This window comes from Chiloscyllium plagiosum, unplaced genomic scaffold (assembly GCF_037043375.1).
Source record: "Chiloscyllium plagiosum isolate Xiang-an unplaced genomic scaffold, Cpla_swu_hap1 HiC_scaffold_5, whole genome shotgun sequence".
Taxonomy (NCBI): Eukaryota; Metazoa; Chordata; class Chondrichthyes; order Orectolobiformes; family Hemiscylliidae; genus Chiloscyllium; species Chiloscyllium plagiosum.
The window spans coordinates 112,994,679-113,016,089 of NW_028270143.1; the positions used below are offsets into that span (position 1 = coordinate 112,994,679).

At 44.1% G+C, this 21,411-nt stretch overlaps 1 protein-coding gene across 5 annotated transcripts in view; it reads right to left on the minus strand.

Moving 5' to 3' along the window:
• dpp6a (dipeptidyl-peptidase 6a) overlaps positions 1 to 21,411 on the minus strand; it is a 1,528,415-nt gene that overhangs the window by 108,692 nt on the left and 1,398,312 nt on the right. For all 5 annotated transcript variants that reach the window (XM_043690726.2, XM_043690729.2, XM_043690724.2 and 2 more), the window contains exons 15-16: positions 16,276 to 16,323; positions 14,614 to 14,732 (exon numbers count right to left, since the gene is read on the minus strand). In XM_043690726.2, coding sequence (XP_043546661.2) covers positions 14,614 to 14,732; positions 16,276 to 16,323 — 167 coding nt within the window. The remainder of the gene's footprint in view (positions 1 to 14,613; positions 14,733 to 16,275; positions 16,324 to 21,411) is intronic.

Consider the following 21,411-nt stretch of genomic DNA (forward strand, 5'->3'; position numbering starts at 1 on the left):
ACATGAATAGGAAGGGTTTGGAGGGATATGGGCCAAATGTTGTCAAATGGGACTAGATTAATTTAGGATATTTGGGTGAGTTGGACCGAAGGGCCTGTTTTGTGCTGTATATCTCGATGACTCTATATCATTGCTTCAAGTAGGAAGAGGCAAGGGAATTGAACCTTACTCGAGTTCTTTTTTATTCAATCATAGAGTGTGAGCATCATTGGCTCGGCCAGGATTTATTGCCCATACCTAATTGCCCAGAGGGCACTTAAGGGTCAACCACATTGCTGTGGGTACAGCAGCATCAATCCAAATCATTCCTTCTCTGGAACTTGCTAAACAATCCAGACCTCAAACTAACCTGCTATCATTTTGTCGCCTATGGAATGGATCTGACATCAAATGGAATATGTCCCCTCTATCCACCACCACCCCTTTTCTCACAACCCCCCCCACCCCCACCCCACGGCGCTATGTCCCATTCAAAATGAAGACGTGAACACATTTGTCAGTCGATCGACTCAGGAGATTACAGCAAATGGTGCAGAGGAATGGAGGCACATTCCTCTGTCAAATGGGACACATTCACCCAATGGATTAAAAATATAGCTAGTAACTACAGGATGGCCAGTTTAAAATGACTGATGGTCAGGGCTTTAGAAACAATAACAGTGGAAGAAAATCAACAGATACCTCAAGAGGTTTGAGTTAATTAATTAGAGCGAGTAAAAGGCAGACCATGCTTGACCAATCTATTCAGAATTGACGTTTCGGGCATAAGCCCTTCTTCAGGAACCCGAAACGTCGATTCTTCTGTTCTTTTGATGCTGCCTGACCTGCTGCGCTTTTCCAGCAACACATTTTTAAGCTCTGATCTCCAGCATCTGCCGTCCTCACTTTCTCCCAATCTATTTAGAAGTTTCATTTAAATAGAAGGCTGGTGAAGGGAATGTTGTGGATGCAGTCTATGTAGCTTTTAAAAAGACATTCAAAAAACAAAAGCAAGGGTCCAGGGAAGAGGTGATAGACTATCAGAATGGAAGACAAGTACAGAGAAGTATGAGGTGATACATTTTTCATGAAGGATTAGGGAGAGGCAACAAAGAATTAATAGTACAGCTCTAATGTGTGGGCAGTATCACAGTGCTCAGATGTGTCGTCAGAGATGGCTGGATTTTGGTTTTCATGGGATATGGATGTCAGTGGCAAGACCAGCATTTGTTGGCCATCCCTAAAAGCTCTTGGCCATTTCACAGGGTGGTTAAGAATCAAGCACATTGTTGTGATTTGAAGTCATAAGTAGGCCAAACCAAGTAAAGATGACAAATTTCTTTCCCTAAAGAATATCGCTGAACCAGACGTATTCTTCCAATGATCACCATTAGTAAGGCTAACTTTGTTTCCTGACCCACAGACCACAATCAGTGAAGATCGGGGACAACATTTCATCCTCAATAACACTCAACACTGGAGCCCCCAGGGGTGCGTACTCAGCCCCCTATTCCACTCACTGTATACCCATGACTGCATCACCAAATACCAGACTAATGCCATTTATAAGTTTGCTGATGACACCACCATGGTCAGTCAAATCTCAGATGGTGAAGAAACAGATTACAGATGGGAGGTGGAAGATCTGGAAAAATAGTGCACTGAGAACAACCTAGCTCTCAATGCCGGCAAAACCAAGGAACTCATTATTGACTTTTGGCAGGATGTTCCTCATGCCCCCCGACACATTAACAGCACAGAGGTGGAACGAGTGGAGAGTGTCAAGCTCCTGGGAGTGGTCATCCACAACAAGCTTTCTCAGACTCCTTATGTGGATGGACTGGTTACAAAGGCCCAACACGTCTCTTCTTCCTCAGGCAGCTGAGGAAATTTGGCATGACAGCAAATACTCTTGCCAATTTTTGTAGGTGTGCCGTCGAGAGCATTCTGTCTGGATGTATCACTACCTGGTATGGCAACTGTACCATTCAAGATCGGAGATGGTTACAGAGAGTGGTGAACTCAGCCCGGACAATCACAAAGACCAACCTCCCATCTATAGAATCTATCTACCAGGCCCACTGTCAAGGAAAGACCGCCAGCATTCTCAAAGATCCATCCCACCCTGGCAATGTTTTTCTACAACCTCTACCATCGGGGAGAAGGTACAGAAGCCTGAACACACGCACCAGCCAGTTTCGTAACAGTTTCTACCCTACTGTTGTTAGAATACTGAATGCACTCCCAAACTCTTAACATTCACCTGTAGCTGTGTTTTTATATTTGCTGCTGTTTTTCTATTATTTACTTATCTATGCCATTTAACTATGTGATCTGCCTGTATTGCTCACAAGACAAAGCTTTTCAGTGTGCCTCAGGACATGTGACAATAAATTCAATTCAATTCAATTATCATTTGAATTTAAATCCCAGCAGCTGCCACGATGGGTTTGCACCAGTGTCCTCAGAATATTAGCCTTGATCTATTGTGCAGTGGCATGGTGGGAAATCATGTCTCACAAACTTGATTGAGTTTTTTGAAGAAGTAACAAAGAGGATTGATGAGGGCAGAGTGATAGATATGATCAATATGGACTTCAGTAAGGCGCTTGACAAGGTTCCCCATGGGATAAAAAGGTAAAAAGAATGACTGCAGATGCTGGAAACCAGATTCTGGATCAGTGGTGCTGGAAGAGCACAGCAATTCAGGCAGCATCCGAGGAGCTTCGAAATCGATGTTTCGGGCAAAAGCCCTTGGAGATTGGTTTGCAAGGTTAGATCTCACGGAATACAGGGAGAACTAGCCATTTGGATACAGAACTGGCTCAAAGCTAGAAGACAGAGGGTGGCAATGGAGAGTTGTTTTTCAGACTGGAGGCCTGTGATCAGTGTGTGCCACAAGGATCGGTGCTGGGTCCATACTTTTCATCATTTATAGAAATGATTTGAATGTGAACATAAGAGGTATAGTTAGTAAGTTTGCAGATGACACCAAAATTTGAGGTGTAGTGGACAGCAAAGAGGGCTACCTCCGATTACAACGGGATGTTGATCAGATGGGCCAATGGGCTGAGAAATGGCAGATGGAGTTTAATTTAGATAAAAATGAGGTGCTGCATTTTGGGAAATCAAATCTTAGCAGATTTATACACTTAATGGCGAGGTCCTGATGAGTGCTGCTGAACAAAGAGACCTTGGAGTGCAGGTTCATAACTCCTTGAAAGTGGAGTTACAGGTAGATAGTATAGTGAAGAAGGCATTTGGTATGTTTTCCTTTATTGGTCAGAGTATTGAGTACAGGAGTTGGGAGGTCATGTTGCGGCTGTACAGGACATTGGTTAGACCACTGTTGGAATATTACATGCAATTCTGGTCTCCTTCCTATTGGAAAGATGTTGTGAAACTTGAAAGGGTTCTGAAAAGTTTTACAAGGTTGTGGCAAAGGTTGGAGGATTCGAGCTATGGGGAGAGATTGAATAGGCTAGAGCTGTCTTCCCTGGAGTGTTAGAGGCTAAGAGGTGACCTTACAGAAGTTCATAAAATCATGTGGGGCATGATAGGATAAATAGACAAAGTCTTTTCCCTGAGGTGGGGAGTCTAGCAATAGAAGGCATAGATTTAGGGTGAGAGGGGAAAGATATAAAAGAGACCTAAGAGACAACTTTTTCATGCAGAGGGTGGTACATGTATAGAATGAGCTGCCAGAGGATGTGGTGGAGGCTGGTAAAATTGGAACATTTAGAAGGCATTTGGATGGGTATATGAATAGGAAGGGTTTGGAGAGATATGGGCCAGATGCTGGCAGGTGGGACTAGATTAGGTTGGGATATTTGGTCAGCATGGATGAGTTGGACCAAAGGGTCTGTTTCCATGCTGTACATCTCTATGACTATGACTCTATGACTGCTATAGCACTACCACAGAAGCTTTGCTTAACCTTTATGAAGCTCTAGCAAGGTCACAAGTGGCTCAATGAACAGTGTAGGAAGATATAGCAGGAGCAGCATTTGCCATACCTGAAATGAGGTACCAATCTGGTGAAGCTACAACACTTGATCATCCAACAGCTTACAATAGACAGGGTTAAATCAACAGATCGAATTTGGTTTCATGGACAAAGTTATATTCAATAAATTGGAGTTGCCCAACAATGAAGATCCAGTAGCTCACAAGCAAGCATGATAAGGATTTTAGCAGTGCAGAGGTTGACAGACAAAAGGCTCCCACTCTAAATGACCATACATCACAGGAGAAGAAGACTATTCAGCACATTCAATGAAATCATCTGTTGATCCTCAACTCCACTTTCCTGTCTTTTCCCCCATAATCCTTCATTCACTCACTGGTTAAAAATAGTTACCACATCTATTCCTCTTAATTCGTGTAAACTTTCATCTGGTTCACTAGTGTCCTTGCTATTAACCTGTTCACACTGATGCCTAACAACTTAGTGTCTAGTGCCTTCCACATACTACAGCAGCAACGCATCACCATTCCTATCATAATTGATTTAAAATCTGAATTGATTACTCGTGAGTGCCTGTTCTTTTAAATAAAAAATACACGAGTATCAATCTCAAACCTAAAAAGCTATTTGAATGGAACAGAGAATATCGAACAGTATAGCACAAGAACAGGGTCTTTGGCCCAACATGTTTGTGCTTACCAAAAGGTTAAGGAAAGAGCAAAGCAAAACACTGGAGATTGAAACGCAAACTGAAGATCTATAATTTACTTTAAAGACATAGAGTCATAGAGTCACATAGCATGGAAACAGGTCTTTTGGTCCAACTAGTCCATGCCAACCACATTTCCAAACTAAACTAGTCCCACTTGCCTGCTTTTGGACGTATGCTTCCAAATATTCCTATTCATGTACTTATCTAAACATCTTTTAAAGGTTGCAACTGTACCTGCATCCTCTGGCAGTTCATTCCCTACATGAACCACACTTTGCATAAAAACAGTTGCCCCTTATGTCCTTATTAAGACTTTCTCCTCTCACCTTAAAAATATGCCCCTTAGTTTTGAACTTCCTCACCAGAGTGGGAAAAGCCCATATTATTCACTGATCTATGCTCCTCATGATGTTACCCCTCAACCTCCAGTGAAAGAATTTTCTAGCTATTCAGCCTATTTTCATAATGCAAATCCTCCATTCCCTGCAACCTCCTGGTAAATTTTTCCTGAAGCCTCTCCAATTTAATAATATCCATCCCATAGCAGGGCGACCAGAACGGCACAATGTTCTCCAGAGAGACCTCACCAAAATCCTGTACAACCTTACCATAATGTTTCAACTCTCATACTCAATGGTCTGAGCAGTGAAGGCAAGCATGTGATTCATCTTCTTAACCATCCTTCTACCTGTGATACAAATTTCAAAGACTTATGTACCTGAATCCCCAGGTCTCTCTGTTCGACAACACTACCCAGGGCCCTGCCATTTATTAAATAAGTTCTGTCCCTGTTTGTTTTCCAAAATGCAAGGCAAGAAATATTCACCAATGCTCTCCATCAATCAGCTTCTTTCACTGCAGAGATTGCATCTTGCAGTAAACTCCAGTTCAAACACCTCTGTCATGGATTCAACTCCCAGTTTCACTCACTCATCTTTCCTTCATTCAGACAAAGTTTCCATTCACATTGACCGTACTCCACACACTTGTGACCAAATCAGTTCTTCCCCTATACCTCCAAATTCACCTCGGGGGTTGGATGCTCATTTCCATCAATTGTATTTAACTAACACCCCCATTAATGCACCTGTGCTATTTGCCTCACTAGTCATAGAGATGTATAACATGGAAACACTTCAGTCCAAATTGTCTACGCCTACCAGATATCCTAAATTAATCTAGTCCAATTTTCCAGCACTTGGCCAATATCCCAATCATGTACCCATCCAAATACCTTTTGAATATAGTCATTGTTCAAGCCTCCACCACTTCCTCTAGCACTGCATTCCAAGCACCATTACTTCTTGACCTAGTGAGTTCTACATTCTGTCCACATTTTGGGTAAAAGTAATTCTTTTGCATATCTAATTGTATTTATTGATGGCTGTCCGATCATGTTGAATTTTGGAGTCTCCCACAAGTGGAAACATCTATTTATTTACCTACCCTCAAACCTCTCCACAATCTTAAATGTATTTTTATTCATTCATGGAATATGGGCATCCCTGGCTGGGCCTGCGCTTATTTTCTGTCCCTAGTTTCCCTTGAGAAGGTGCTGGGGAGCTCCCTTCTTGAACCACTGCAGCCCACATGCTGTAGGCTGACCCACAAAGCCATTTGGGAGTGAATTCCAAGACTTTGACTCAATGGTCACCGCAAAGCCCAAATCTTTCCAAATCCTTAGAAGTTCCCAGGTCCAATATCATCATAAATAAATTAAAAATCACATGACACCAGGTTATAGTCCAACAGGTTTATTTGGAAGCACTAGCTTTTGGAGCGCTGCTCCTTCATCAGGTGGTTGTGCAGTATAAGCATAACCACCTGATGAAGGAGCAGCACTCTGAAAGCTCATGCTTCCAAATAAACCTGATGGAGTATAACCCCTTGGTGTTGTATGATGTTTAACGTTGTCCACCCAGTCCAACATCGGCACCTCCAAATCATCATAATTAATAGTCTACAAAGTTTAAGTTGTCTTCATTGCATTTTATTGCGAACCAAAACATTTTCCTGCCAATTTCCTTTTTCTAAATCACTTCCTTTTCTTCTCATTTCCCTATGCTCATTGGTTATTGACCTCCACCTTGAAGCTTGCTTCACATCTCCTGCACTGTAAGGTAAAGGCTGCTATATGTGCAGTGCTATACCTTGGGGTCTAGCAGCATGAACACAGTCTTAATGAAATCGCCCAGCAAGAAAACAGCTCCTGAGATAATGGATGTGCCATCAGAGAGGAAATATGAATAACCGCTGTTGGAAAAGAACAGTTTGACATTTCAATCAAAACGCAGCTGCTCCCTTCAAAGCGAATCCGTCAAGATACTGAATAAATCATGATTGTCTGCCAATCCACACACTGGGTCCCATTCTCTTACCACTTTGTCTCTCAATCCACTGTCAATTAAAAATTTAAACTGTATAGCAATAAAAAAAATCCGCCTTCATTTTTACTGCAGTTTCTAACTTGGCACACAAGTGCAGGTGAAAGAGGCCAGTTGAATGCCAAGTTCCTTATTTCTTTCTTTCCCATTGATTCATCTGAATATTTTTGTCTTGGCTTTCACTGATGATAATGTCGTTCCAAATCTAACATGTATCAATCTGCTCCATGGGAGTTCACATGGAGATGTGTCTGGACAGATGCATGAGTAGGTGGGGAGCAGAGGGTTACAGATTCTTAGGAATTGGGCGACAGGTTTAGACAGTACATTTGGATCGGCTCAGGCTTGGAGGGCCGAAGGGCCTGTACCTGGGCTGTACATTTTCTTTATTCTTTGTTCTTTGAGGGTGCGGGGGTGGGGTGGGAGGGATCTTCCATTTGGCCAAGGCTATCTAGGTCTGCGGACACCATCTTCCATTTGGCCAAGGCTATCTAGGTCTGCGGACACCATCTTCCATTTGGCCAAGGCTATCTAGGTCCGCTCCATTACCCTCTGTCACAGGGTAGAATATTGCAGTCTGAAGAAACCAAAATACTGGTTACTGATTGTTTTATTTTGACAGAGCATTTTGTATTCCTGCACATGCTATGGCTTTCTGAACTTATATCCTGCAATCTATTAACCCAAAAGGACATAAATCACTGTAGCATATTCATTCCTCGGGTAAAGACTTTTCTTTTATTCCCCTGAGGATTCTCATAAGAACCGAAGAACCAGGTGCAGGAGTAGGCAATTCAGCCTCGCGAGTCTCCTCCACCATTTCATATGATCATGGCTGATCTCATTTCGATCTCAACTCCACTTTCCTGACCACTCACCATAAAGTTTTAGCACATGACGAATTAAAAATCTGACTATCTCCTCCTTAAACTTGTTCAGTGTCCTGGCATCCACTGCACTCAGGGGTAGTGAATTCCACAGATTCCCAAACCTTTGAGAGATGTAATTCCTCCATATCGCTTTCTGAAATCTTCCATCTCTTAGCCTAAAATGATGACCTCTCATTCTAGATTGTCCTCTGTCAATTCCATTTAGCATCTAATATACATCAATTAGACATCCTCTCAATTTTTTGAACTTGGGTGAGTATAGATCGAACTTGCTCAATTACTCCTCCACTTTACATATGTGGAATTTAGCAAGAGACACTTGTTGATTTTAGGGACTCCACTTTTGCTTCCAGGGCTCTGTTTTATTCTGGATAACTCATTTATTCAGTAATGCATTCACATACGGGATGTGGAGTGACACAGGAGCAGACTTTGAATAATTCATCACTATCCTCACTCATTATTAATCTTCTATTAACCTTAATGCCACAATGGATGAGGAAAGCATTAATTTCCCAGATGTCACTGGATTTAATTTTACACAAGAGAACAGGCATAAGTTTGTCAAAATAACTGACACACACTTCTACACACCATTATGCGAAACGCACCTGCAGTAGACTGGTGAGGTCACAGCTGAAGTGTTCTAATCACATATGCAGAGGGTTGGAAATTTTTAACTTGGCAGTTTCTTTCTATTTTTGCATTTCAGATCCCAACCTTACATTTAAACTTACTAATCGATCTAATGTTGACCACAAAAACATTTTGTCCTCCTATAGTTGCTTCTGAACTTATGCAGCCCTAAGCTTGAGATTCTACATTTATTTTCAATAAATTAATTACCTCAGTGACTTCAGCTGCTTAAAACTATTGTCTTTCCTCTACAGTCTGTCCCCTAACTTCTGCTTCACCTTTCAAACTTCCACACAGCTTCCACCTACTCTCCACCCCCTTGCTGTCTCCTTTGCCTTTTACCTAATGCATGCACTTTGCCACCAGCTTCTCACACCACACCCAGCCTCTCTTAGGCCTCCCTTCTTCTAGAAACATGACCACAAGCTGCCAAAAAAATCCCACTGCTTCAGTCATTTCCCTTGGGAGGGAGACCTGTTAACCTTTGTGCGACTTTTCATCCAGATAATATGCTTGACACTAAAAAAGCACAAACATAGAAAGAGGTCAATATCTCCCCTTCCCAACCAGCCATCCCCATCCTAGCACTTCCACCATTGTCAGTCCTTCAGCAAGAATACATGCAAATTCAGGGAAATCAACAAATAACATTCAAGGGACAATACTGCAAAACAAAAGGCCGTACGCGGTGGACAATTTTCAGAAATTGGCTGGGTTTCACGGCCTGGCATTCCAAAGGACTTTGGAAATTAGACTTAAAAAAAGACTCTTGAAATAAAACTCAAGTGCAACAAAGGGTCTTATATACTAGGACATACTAGTCAAAAGATAACAGAGATTAGCAGACCACATAATGACAACCTTCTAGCAAATATTTAAATGATTTGTCACAAATTTATGAACAATGAACAAGAGTAGGCCATTTGGTCTTTTGAAACTGTTCCACCATTCCATAAGATCACTGATGGCTTGATTTTGATTTGATTTGATTTATTATTGCCGCATGTACCAAGATACAGCAAAAAGTATTGTTCTGTGTGTTAACCAGGCAAATCATATCTTAAAAAAGTACATCAGAGTAATAGAACAGAATACAGAATATATTGTTACTGTGACAGAGAAAGATCAATACATGGGAGGCCCAGTCATATGTCTGATAACAGCAAGGAAGAAGTTGTTCTTAAATCTGTTGCCTCAATGTTACATTCTTGCATAGCGCTGATAATCTCTCATCCTCTCAATAATCAAGGATCCAACTACCTCTGCCTTAAAAATATTGAAAGATTTTGCACCTACTGCCCTTTGAGAAAGGGAACTCCAAAGACTCACAAGTCTGAGATAATATTTTTACCATCCCTATCTTAAATGGGCAACCCCTTAGTTTGAAATGTTGATCCCTAGTTCTAGATTCTCACGCAAAAGGAAATATCCTTTCAACACCTGCCTCTTCAAACCCTCTCAAGATTTATTATAACTTTCAGTTATGTTACCTCTGACTCTACTAAACTCCACAGGATTACAGACCTATCTTGTCTGGCCTTTCTTCATAAGACAATCCATTCATTCCGGGTATTAGGTCCAGTAAACCCTCTCTAAACTGCTTCCCACGTAATAATATCGTTCTGTAAGTACAGTGACCATTACTGTACACAGTACGCCAGATATGGTCTCACCAATGCCAGATTAGATTCCCTACAGTGAGGAAACAGGTCATTCAGCCCATTAAGTCCACACCAACCCTCCGAAGAGCAACCCACCCCCCTCTGAGTAATGTACATAACACTTTGGGCAATTTAGTATAGCCAATCCACCTGATCTGCACATAGAGTCATAGAGACGTACAGCATGGAAACAGACCCTTCGGTCCAACTTGTCAATACCGACCAGATATCCCAACCCAATCTAGTCCCACCTGCCAGCACCCGGCCCATATCCCTCCAAACCCTTCCTATTCATATACCCATCCAAATGCCTCTTAAAAGTTGCAATTGTACCAGCCTCCACCACTTCCTCTGGCAACTCATTCCATACACGTACTACCCTCTACGTGAAAAGGGTGCCCTTTACGTCTCTTTTATAGCTTTCCCTTCTAACCCTTTAGTTCTGGACTCCCTGGCCCCAGGGAAAAGACTTTGCCTATTTACTCTATCCATGCCCCTCATAATTTTGTCAACCTCTATAAGGTCACCCCTCAGCCTCCAACACTCCAGGGAAAACAACTCCAGCCTGTTCAGAGGAAACCGGAGCACCCGGAGGAAACCCCCATAGACACGGGGAGAATGCACAAACTCCACATAGACAGTCACCCAAGGCTGGAATTGAACCTGGGTCCCTAACGCTGTGAGGCTGCAGTGCTAAACACCATGCAACCCACATGCCCTGTACAACTGAAGCATAATTGCCCTACTCTCCATTCAATTCCCCTCATAATCAAACATACCATTCTATTAACCTACTACCTCCAAACTCACAGCCTCCTAACCCCGTATATCCTGTATCGACCTTCTTCCCAAAATTCACAACAGGACTGCCTGGCAGACACTTTGTTTCTGTTTGTTCCTGCCCAACAGAATCTATTTCTTTCGACCTTGGCTCAATACTTTTTCTCCCCTTGTCGAGTCACTTCCCATTTACATTCTTGATTCTTCTGGTGCTTTAAAAATCAAAACGTTCAGTGTGCAGACACCAGCCACACTCTCTTTACCATGAACGTGCAATCCTATTACACATCCGTTCCCATTTGGATGGTCTCAGTGCCCTCCACTTCTTTCAAGAATGAAGGCCTGATCCATCCCCATCCACCACCACCCTCCTCTGTCTGGCCACGCTCATCCTCACTTTGAACAACTTCTCCTCAAGCTCTGCCCAACTTCTTCTGATCAACGGCTTGGCCATGAGTACCTGCATGGACCTCAGTTGTGCCTGAGTCTTTGGGGGGTATGAGTCACATTCCTTGTTCCAATCCTATTCTCTCTCCACAACTCTTCCTCCAGTACATCGATTACATCATTTGTGTTGTTTTTCTCTTTCTCATTTGGAATTAGCAAAATTTATTGATTTTGCTTCCAATTGCCATCTCACCTCACTTTCACCTGGTCTATCTCTGACTGCTCCATGCCCTTCCTCAACATCTCATCAGTTTCCATTTCTGGGGATAGTCTGCCCACTGATATCCATTACAAACTCCCACAGTTCTCTAAACTGTACATCCTCACACCCTGCATCCTGGAAAGACTCAATCTTATTCTCCCAGTTTCTCTGTCTCTTTCGCATCCATTCTGATGATGGCAGCTACAGCAGAGGGGCCTCAGAAATGCCCACTATTTTCCTCACCGAAGGATCCCCTATCTCACTGGTTGCCAGGGTGTCTGACCCATCTCCCATAGTTTTACCCTCACCTTCACTTCCCTCCCACAACAGCAATAGAGTTCCCAGGTCCTCACTTTCCACCTCGCCAGACTCCGCATTCAAAGGATCACAAGCTGCCAATTCCAGGATGCCACCCCTCCCGCGTCAACATTCCCTCAGGACATCCTGATCCACTCCTCCTCTACTCCCAACACCTCCCCACACTTTTCATGGCACATTCCCATGCCATCGCAGAAGGTCTATCACCTGCCTGTTTACGTCCTCCCTACTCACTGTCCAAGGTCCCAGACATACCTTCCAGGTGAAGCAGCGATTTATCTACACTTCACTCCATCTTGTCTACTATACGCGCTGCTCACAATGCAGTCTCCTCTACACTGAGGAAACAAAACATAGATTGGGCAACCGCTTTGTGGACCACCTATGTTCTCTCCATAACAATGACCCTGAGTTTCCAGTTGTGTGCCACTTCAACACACCTCTGGGTTCCCTGGCCAACATTTCTATCTCAGGCTTGTTGCAGTGTTCAGTAAAAGTTCAGCACAAGCTGGAAGAACAACATCTCATCTTCTGCTAAGAGACCTTACAGCCTTCATGACTCATTTTGGAGCATGAACACCCCATGCGTCATGTCTATTATCCACCTCCATACCTCCGATCCTGTATTGATATGAGTTACTTTGAGCAACAATCAACAAATACTCATAACCCCCATTATCACTTATCTAGTTTCTCTTCTTCCTTAGCTTGCTATCAACAATCCCTTTGTCTGCCTAAGTTTTCTCCTCTCTCCACTTATCCATGAACACCTTCCCTGCGCCCTCCTCCAACCCTGTCATCAATGTAAATACCACCTTGTCTCAGCTGCTATCAATTCTGAAGAAGGGCCACCAGGCTCAAAACATTAACTCTGTTTTGACTCCTAAATTCTGTTTTTGCTTGTTTCTATTAGCTTTCCTGATTACTTGCTGTACCTGCAAACTAACATTCCGCGATCTCTTTGCCTCTCAGAGCTCTGCTACCTCTCACTATTTGGATAATAGGTTTACTTTTATCCTTTCTGCCAAAAATGAACAATTTCACACATTTATCCACATTACACTCCATTTGCCAGATTTTTGCCCAAGCCATCGAACTCCTATGATCAAATAACAGAACCGTAAATTGCAGTTATAAATGAGAAAGCTGAGAGTTCTGGGATATCTGGGTTTCCTTTGGAAATACTCATCGGAAACAAAGCAGTTTCAGGCGGCAAAACTCATTTGTCAGTCAGTTGATGCGGATGAATCAGAATCTTTTTCAGTGATACACCTTCATATGGTAATAAACCTTTCAGCAACACAGGATATGGGATTGTTGCAAGACGTAAGAAGGTTTGGTGAAACGTAAGAAGGATTTGCAGAAGTCATGTGGTTTCGCACCATTGGCGGCATGTTTTGGGGCAGGGGCACCAATTTGCAAGGTGAACCATGGGAGGCACTGACCGTCCTCAGACATTGAGTTGCAGAGTGAGAGATGTACACTACAGAATCAGACCCTTCGGTCCAACCCATCCATGCCAACCACATATTCTTTATTAATCTAGTCCCATTTGCTAGCATTTGGTCCATATTTGTCTAAACTCTTCCCATTTATATAGCCATCCAGATGATTCCCTGCTGGACGATTTGATGGCAGGGATACTTGTAGATTACAAGTGGCCTGCCCACCAATCACCCGACAGCCCCTAATCTGTCTGAAATCTTATGGGTGGTACCATGCTCCCTCTCTTCAGTCTATCAAAGCCATTGAATGGTGGAATAAAAAGCCACTTAAATGTCTCATCCCAGGCCCGGTGTTATTTTGCCCACGGTAGTGGGAGTGTGGGCTGGTGTCAGATAATCCAGTTGGTAGGAGTGGACTCTCCAGTGAGGGTCATAGGTGTCTCGTACACCTCCACCCAACCCTCAATACCTTCACCCAAATTATTACCAGTTTGGCCCTGATGCTAACCTTAAACTCCATCTCCATTTCACCCAAACTGATGGTAGTACCAGTCCTGCTCAATCCTCCTGCCTAGCATTGTTGACAATCCAGAGCTAATGGTCAGTTCCCAAGAGTAGTTGGCACTCCCAGGATAGGGTGGAATTCCTGTCCTAAAGCAATTGCCACTGGTCCCAGGGTTACACCCGGGCGAGGGAGTTAGGGTGGGGGCAGTAGTCACAACTGTGGCTGGGCTCCCTATTGAGATTTTAAACAGGGGCTGCAATGTTCCTCTTTAAAACCCAGCTCATGGCCACGTCCCCCCAGAATGATCCACAGGGTGGCTGCACTTTGTAAATCAGGGGAGAATGGTTCACCTGCAATAGTTTGTAAATCTTGATTTAACTTGACATTTGTAGCTGCTGTTTGCAAGTTACTGGTGGTCCAATCAACTGATAACGAAATGTTGAAGCTTACTACCTGGTGAGCTCTAACTATTGTCCCTTCCTGGATGGGTTTGGGTCAGCCACAGGGGAGGCAATGGGTACATTGACCTTCACCCAGCCGCAGGACAACTAGGGATCGGTCAGTCATATGGAAGGACACCCACAGTGATTAAAAGCAAAATGGCATTGGAATCCGTAGTTTCTTACAGTGAGGAAGAGTTCTTTTTCCAACACAAGTTTTTGCTTTGAGAGAAGAGTTTTCACCCACCTTTACAATTCAACAAGAAGTAACGCATGTTGTGGCTGAACGACGCACTGAAGTAAGTGCAATTCGGGATTAGATCACATGACAGGCAGCGTCGGTTAAAGGTTCCATTGGTCTCTGCACTGAAGGAAGAAGGATGCTCTTTTTTAGCAGATAAACCAGCAGCTATTGTCATTGGCAATCAGTAATGCATACATTATATGGCATCTTAGTGCATCAAAATATATCAAAGCCATAAACACCTTGGAAATGAAGTAATGGGGATATGGATACTATCTAATGTCATTGAGATGCAGGTGAATCTCCTCCAGCTTGAAGGTGTTTCACTTGTCCGATTCTGACCTCTTTTCCATCGCTGATCTTTATCATTCCATCGTTGGAGCCCTGAGCTCTGGCATGTCCTCCCTCAACTTTAACATCCCTCCAATTCTCCTCTAAGCTCTTGTTAAAATTTCCCCTTTTGACTGAGCTTCTCATCATTCATTCTAATAGTTGCTTCTCTGCCTGGATGTTGGATTTTATTTAATAAAGTTCCTTGGAATTTTACATTCATTATTTCTGAGGTATTATTTCAAGCAAATTGTTGTTATAGTCATAGAGATGTACAGCATGGAAACAGGCCCTACAGTCCAACTCATCCATGCCGACCAGATAGCCTATATAAATCTCGTCCCATTTCCCCGTATTTGGCCCATATCCCTCTAAACCCTTCATATACATATACCCATCCAGATGCCTTTTAAATGTTTAAGTTATACAGCCTCCACCACTTCCTCTGGCAGCTTGTTTCATACACACACCACCCTCTGCGTGATAAAGTTGCCCCTTAGATCCCTTTTGTATCTTTCCCCGCTTACCCTAAACCTATGCCCTCTAGTTCTGGACTCTCCCACTCCAGGGAAAATACCTTGTCAATTTATCCTATCCATACCCCTCATGATTTTATAAACCTCTAAAATGTCACCCCTCTGCCTCTGGCGCTCCAGGGAAAACAGCCTCTCCCTATAGCTCAAACCCTCTAAACCTGGCAACATCCTTGTAAATCCTCTCTGAATCTCTGTTAGGCTTCTTTGATGTGTTGGGTGCTGTCCAGAAACTGACTGCTTGAGCTGTCATGGATAGAAATCCTGGCCCTCAATATGGTAACATGGTGTGCTTCATGGCAGATGTAGATGAGTGAATCGCTTAGCTCAAACAAAAATCCCTGGCATTGTTTTCCTGAGCTTTGGAATCTCTTCCAGGCCTACAACCCTTGCTCAGTGCTCATCTACTCCTGGCCTCTGTATGTACCATCAACTTAATCTCTGCAGAAAGATTTTTAATTCTGAAGTCTTGTTCTGACAAATAAGTGGGGAATGACTGGCTTTATTTCCTTCTGTGATGTACATTTTGCAACAAGACTTGGCATTTTGGAATGTGATGTCCATTACACATGTAAACCTGCACACACATGCATGCACATGCACACAAACCCACCCGCAAACAGCAACTCACCCTCAACACCAAGATTCGCACTAACTGTTTCTCTTCTGCACAGACTTTGCAGTGGTTATGGGTGCAAGCATCTTCGAGGGAGTATTGCTCACCACCACCTTCTCGATGGCAATGATAAACAGGCAATAATATGTTTGCCCAGCCAGCGAAATAAGTGAAGTGGGCACTTACCTGTACAATTGTCGGCGCAAAGGGGAGTCTTCTGTGCTTAGAAAGTAACTGTGGACAAAGGAAGACATTCATTGAGTGGTTGCCTTTTCCATAGCCATGCATACAACTATAATACACACTAGTCTTTCAGGAGGACTTAAAATATTCCAAGACATTATTAAGGCAGATTCTCTCAATGTCTGGGACAATACCAGCTAACATGACTGAAAACAAATTAACCAGTTATTATCTCTATGTTGTGTGGGGAAGCATGCTGAATGCAGATGGGCTATTGTGTTTCCTACATTATTACAGTGATAATGCATCAAAACTACTTAATCGCCTGAACGTTCTGGAGAATGGTCACTGGACTCAAAGTTCTGTGATTTCTGTGTTTATTTATGATTTCCAACATCCGCAGTTCCTTGGTCTTTTTTGCCTGATAACTGTTTTAGGATATCATGATGCGATGAGCATAGAAACATAGAAACTAGGAGCAGATGATCATGCTGATCACATGCCTGAATGATTTATTCCCATTTTCACCCGATGCCTGTTGATACCTTTAAAATCCAAAAAATTATAAAGACCATAAGGTGTAAGAGCAGCAGTGGACCCTTTAGCTCTCGGAGCCTGCTCCATTCTGTATAATTACAGTTGTTCCAACACTCTTCAAGTCCACTTTCCAACCCCTTCCCTGTAACTCTTAATTCCCAGACTGATCAAGCATCTAACTACCATAGCCTTAAAAATATACAAGGACTCTGCCCCACCAGCTCCCTGTGGCAAGGAATTCCAAAGATTCACAATGTTCTGAGAGAAGAATTTCCTCCTCAGATTAATCTTAGTCTCACAACAAAGTGAGGATTGCAGATGCTAGAGATCAGAGTCAAGAGTGTGGTGCTGGAAAAGCACAGCAGGTCAGGCAGCATCTGAGGAGCAGAAAAATCGATGTTTCGGGCAAAAGCCCTTCATCAGAAATGAGGTAGGGAGCCTCCAGGGTGGAGGGAGTTGGGGTTGGGGAGAAGGTAGCCAAGAGTACAATAGGTGAATGGGGGTGGGGATGGAGGAGAGGAGGGTGGAGCAGATAGGTGGGAAGGAAGATTGGCAGGTAGGACAGGTCATGAGGATGGCGCTGAGCTGGAAGGTTGGAACTGGGGTAAGGTGGGGGGAGGAAAAATGAGGAAACTGGTGAAGTCCACATTCATGCCATGAGGTTGAACTGTTCCGAGGTGGAAGATGAGGCGTTCTTCCTCCAGGCCCTCATTTTCTTCCTCTCCTGACATCCCAACCAAGTACCCTTCCACTGACACTCTCATTTGTTTGGCTGAACTCGTCCTCACCCTTAACAATTTCTCATTCGAATCCTCCCACTTCCTCCAAACAAAAGGGGCACCCATGGGCACCCATATGGGCCCCAGCTATACCTGTCTCTTTGTTGGGTACGTAGAACAGTGCATCGTCCAGAATTACATCAGCACCACTGCCCACCTCTTCTTCCGCTACATTGGTGACTGCATCGGCTCCACCTCATGCTCCCGTGAGGAGGTTGAGCAGTTCATCAACTTCACCAACACATTCCAACCCGAATTTAAATTCACCTGGACCATCTCTGATACCTCCCTCCCTTTCCTGGACGTCTCCATCAATGACAATCGACTTAACACTGACATTTTTTACAAACGCACTAACTTCCACAGCTACCTGGATTATACCTTTTCCCACCCTGCCTCCTGCAAAAATGTTTTCCTATATTCCCAATTCCTCTGCCTCTGCCACATCTGCTCCCAGGAGGACCAGTTCCCAACACCTGATGGCTCCTTCTTTAAAGACCGAATTTGCCTTCCCATGTGGTTGAAAATGCCCTCCAATGCATCTCACCCACGTCCCGCACCTCCAGCCTCAAACCCTACCCCTCCAACCGCAACAAGGACAGAACCCCCCTGGTCCTCACCTTCCACCCCATCAACCTCCGCATAAACCGCATCATCCGCCGACATCTCCGCCACCTCCACATGGATCCGTGACTACCCGGTCAGGTCCACGTCCCCCAACAACCCACCCTCCCCTCCTGGCACCTTCCCTGCCACCGCAGGAATTGCAAAACCTGTGCCCAGTCCTCCCCCCTCACCACCATCCAAGGCCCCAAAGGAGCCTTCCACATCCATCAAAGTTTCACCTGCACATCCACCAATGTCAACTACTGTTGCTCCCGATTCGGTCTCCTCGACATTGGAGAGGCCAGACGCCTTCTCCCAGAGCGCTTTAGGGAACACCTCCGGGACACCCGCACCAATGAACCCCACTCCCCCATGGCCGAACATTTCAACTCCCCCTCTCACTCAGCCGAGGACATGCAGGTCTTGGGCCTCCTCCTACACTACTCCCTCACCACCCGACGCCTGGAGGAAGAACGCCTCATCTTCCGCCTCGACACACGTCAACCTCAGGGCATCAATGTGGACTTCACCAGTTTCCTCATTTCCCCTCCCCCCACCTTACCCCGGTTCCAACCTGCCAGCTCAGCACCGTCCTCACGATCTGTCCCACCCGGTCAATCTTCCTTCCCACCTGTTCGTTCCACCCTCCTCTCTGACCTAACACCTTCATCCCCACTCCATCCACTTATCGCACTTTAGCTACTTTCTCCCAGTGCCACAACCCTCCCATTTATCTCTCCATCCCGGAGGTTCCTTGCCTCATTCCTGATGAAGGGATTTTGCCTGAAATGTTGATTTTCCTGCTCCTCGGATGCTGCCTGAACTACTGTGCTTTTCCAGCACCACTCTAATCTAGACTCTGATCGCCAGCATCTGCAATCCTCATTTTCACAACAAAGGGGTGTCAATTTAAGTCCCCTAGTCCTCGCCTATTCCATTACATCTTCTCAGCATTTACCTGTCACTCACTTTAGTAATCTTATGTGTTTCAGTGAGATTACTTCTTACTCTTCTATAACCCCCGATGAGTCCTCAACCTGTTTAGCCTTTGCTCAAATGACAATCGTCTATACTTGGGGATCATCTTAGTGAATCTTCTCTGAACTTCTCTGATATCTTTTCTTAAATAAGGGGACTGATACTACTCACAGATATGGTCTCATCACCTACTTGTACAGTTGCAGTAAGACTTCCCTACTCTTATGCTCCATCCCCCTTGATATAAGGGGCAACACTATGAGCCTTCCTGCTAACCTGCTGCACCTGCGTGCTAGTTTTCTATTTGATCTCTCTCTTTCTTGATATATTCAGTGACTTGGATTCCACGGCCTTCTACGGTAGAGAATTGCTAAGATAGAGAATTCACTGCCCTCTGATTGAAGAAATGTTTCCTCATCTCTGTCCTGAATGGCCTAGCTAGTATACCCCGAGACTCCCTAACCAGGCAAAATCTCCTCCCCGCACTTAGTTTGTCCAACCCTGCGAGAATGCTTCTCATTTCAATCAGATCCCCTCCCATCCTTTTGAATTCTAATGAGTACAGGCCAAGTCGAACCAACCTTTCCTCAGAGGACAATTCTGGCATCCCTGTCTTATATATACATGGCCTGAAAATTCCTCATCGAATCCTATGGCACAGAATAAGGTTATTCTAATCCCTATGCCAATGTCAGCTCTTTGAAGGGGAAATATTCAAATTACTGCCACATCCCAACGTTTTCCTGAAAACTCTGCAAGTATTTCCCCTTCAAGAATTTATCCAAATCTCTTATTATTGTAACTGTTTCTGCCACCCTTAACAGGCAGTGGGTTTCTTAACAATTCACCGCAATAAAAAAGTTGCCCTCACCTCTTTTTGATTCTTTAGACAATTGCTTCAAATCTGAGTCCTCTGGTCATCAACTAGAGGGCTATAGGCCATTCAGCCCCTCAAACCTATTCCGCCATCTGTAACCAAGCACCCATCTTTGCTCAGGATCTTCGGTTATCCAAAAGCTCATTCAGATTTAAAATGGACAACTACCATTTGCTAAAGATGGCACCTCTGAACAATAAAATATTTCCTGACATCATTCCTGATAGGCCTGGCTCTAACATTTATCAGGGAATGGTCGTAGAATCCCTGGAAGTGTGAAAGCAGGTCATACAGCCTATAAAATCCACTGTGAACCTCTGAAGAGTATCTCCCCTACTGTATCCCTGCTTTTCCCATGGCCAATCCAGCTAGCTTGCACATTCCTGGGCAATTTAAGCACAGCCAATCTTTGGACTGTGGGAGGAAACTGGAGCACCTGGAGGGGACCCACACGGAGACAGGGAGAACATGCAAGCTCCACACAGCCCAAGGGTGGAATCAAACTGGGGTCCCTATCACTGTGTGGCAACAGTGGTAATCACTGAGCCACTGTGCTGCCCTTTGTCACTATGCCATCTACTCTGTTCTTCTTCAGATAATGCCACTGTGTCCCTTTGAAAGGGCAGCCAGGGCCTCTGACAAACATCTCCTGTGAACAATAGTGTCTCTGAAAATTCAGTGCTCCCTCACATTGACAAGCTCTGTGTACACACATTACATAGGTTCACGTTATGGGGCTCTCAACCAGGCTGGATTTAAACTAGACATGCTACAAATTGAAACAGGACCTGACTGTCCACAAGAGGGGGATGGATAGGGTAAATAGACAAGGTCTTTTCCCTGGGGTGGGGGAGTCCAAACCTGGAGGTATAGGTTTAAGGTGAGAGGGGAAATATTTCTAAGAGATCTAAGGGGAAACTTTTTCCACACAGAGGGTGGTGCATGTATGGGAGTGGTGGAGGCTGGTACAATTACAACATTTAAATGCACCTGGATTGGTAAATGAAAGGAAGGGTTCAGAGGGATATGGGCCAAATGCTGGCAAATGGGACTAGATTTATTGAGGATTTCTGATCGGCATGGACGAGTTGGAGCGAAATGTCTATTTCTGTGCTGTACATCTCCATGACTCTAAGAGGTTGCCTTTGGATGATATGCATTCAGTAATGTCCTGAATGTCAACTTATACTGTCCCACTCTTGACAATGCTCTGGGAAACACTGCGCATTGCGGCAATAAGTCATTTTATCACTACCGCCTGCCTAACGTTCCAAGTAAAGAACAAAGTGAACAGACAGGTATAATTACAGAGATTAAATTATGCCTTTCATTTCATTGTCAGCTTCAGCATGGAGCTATAAA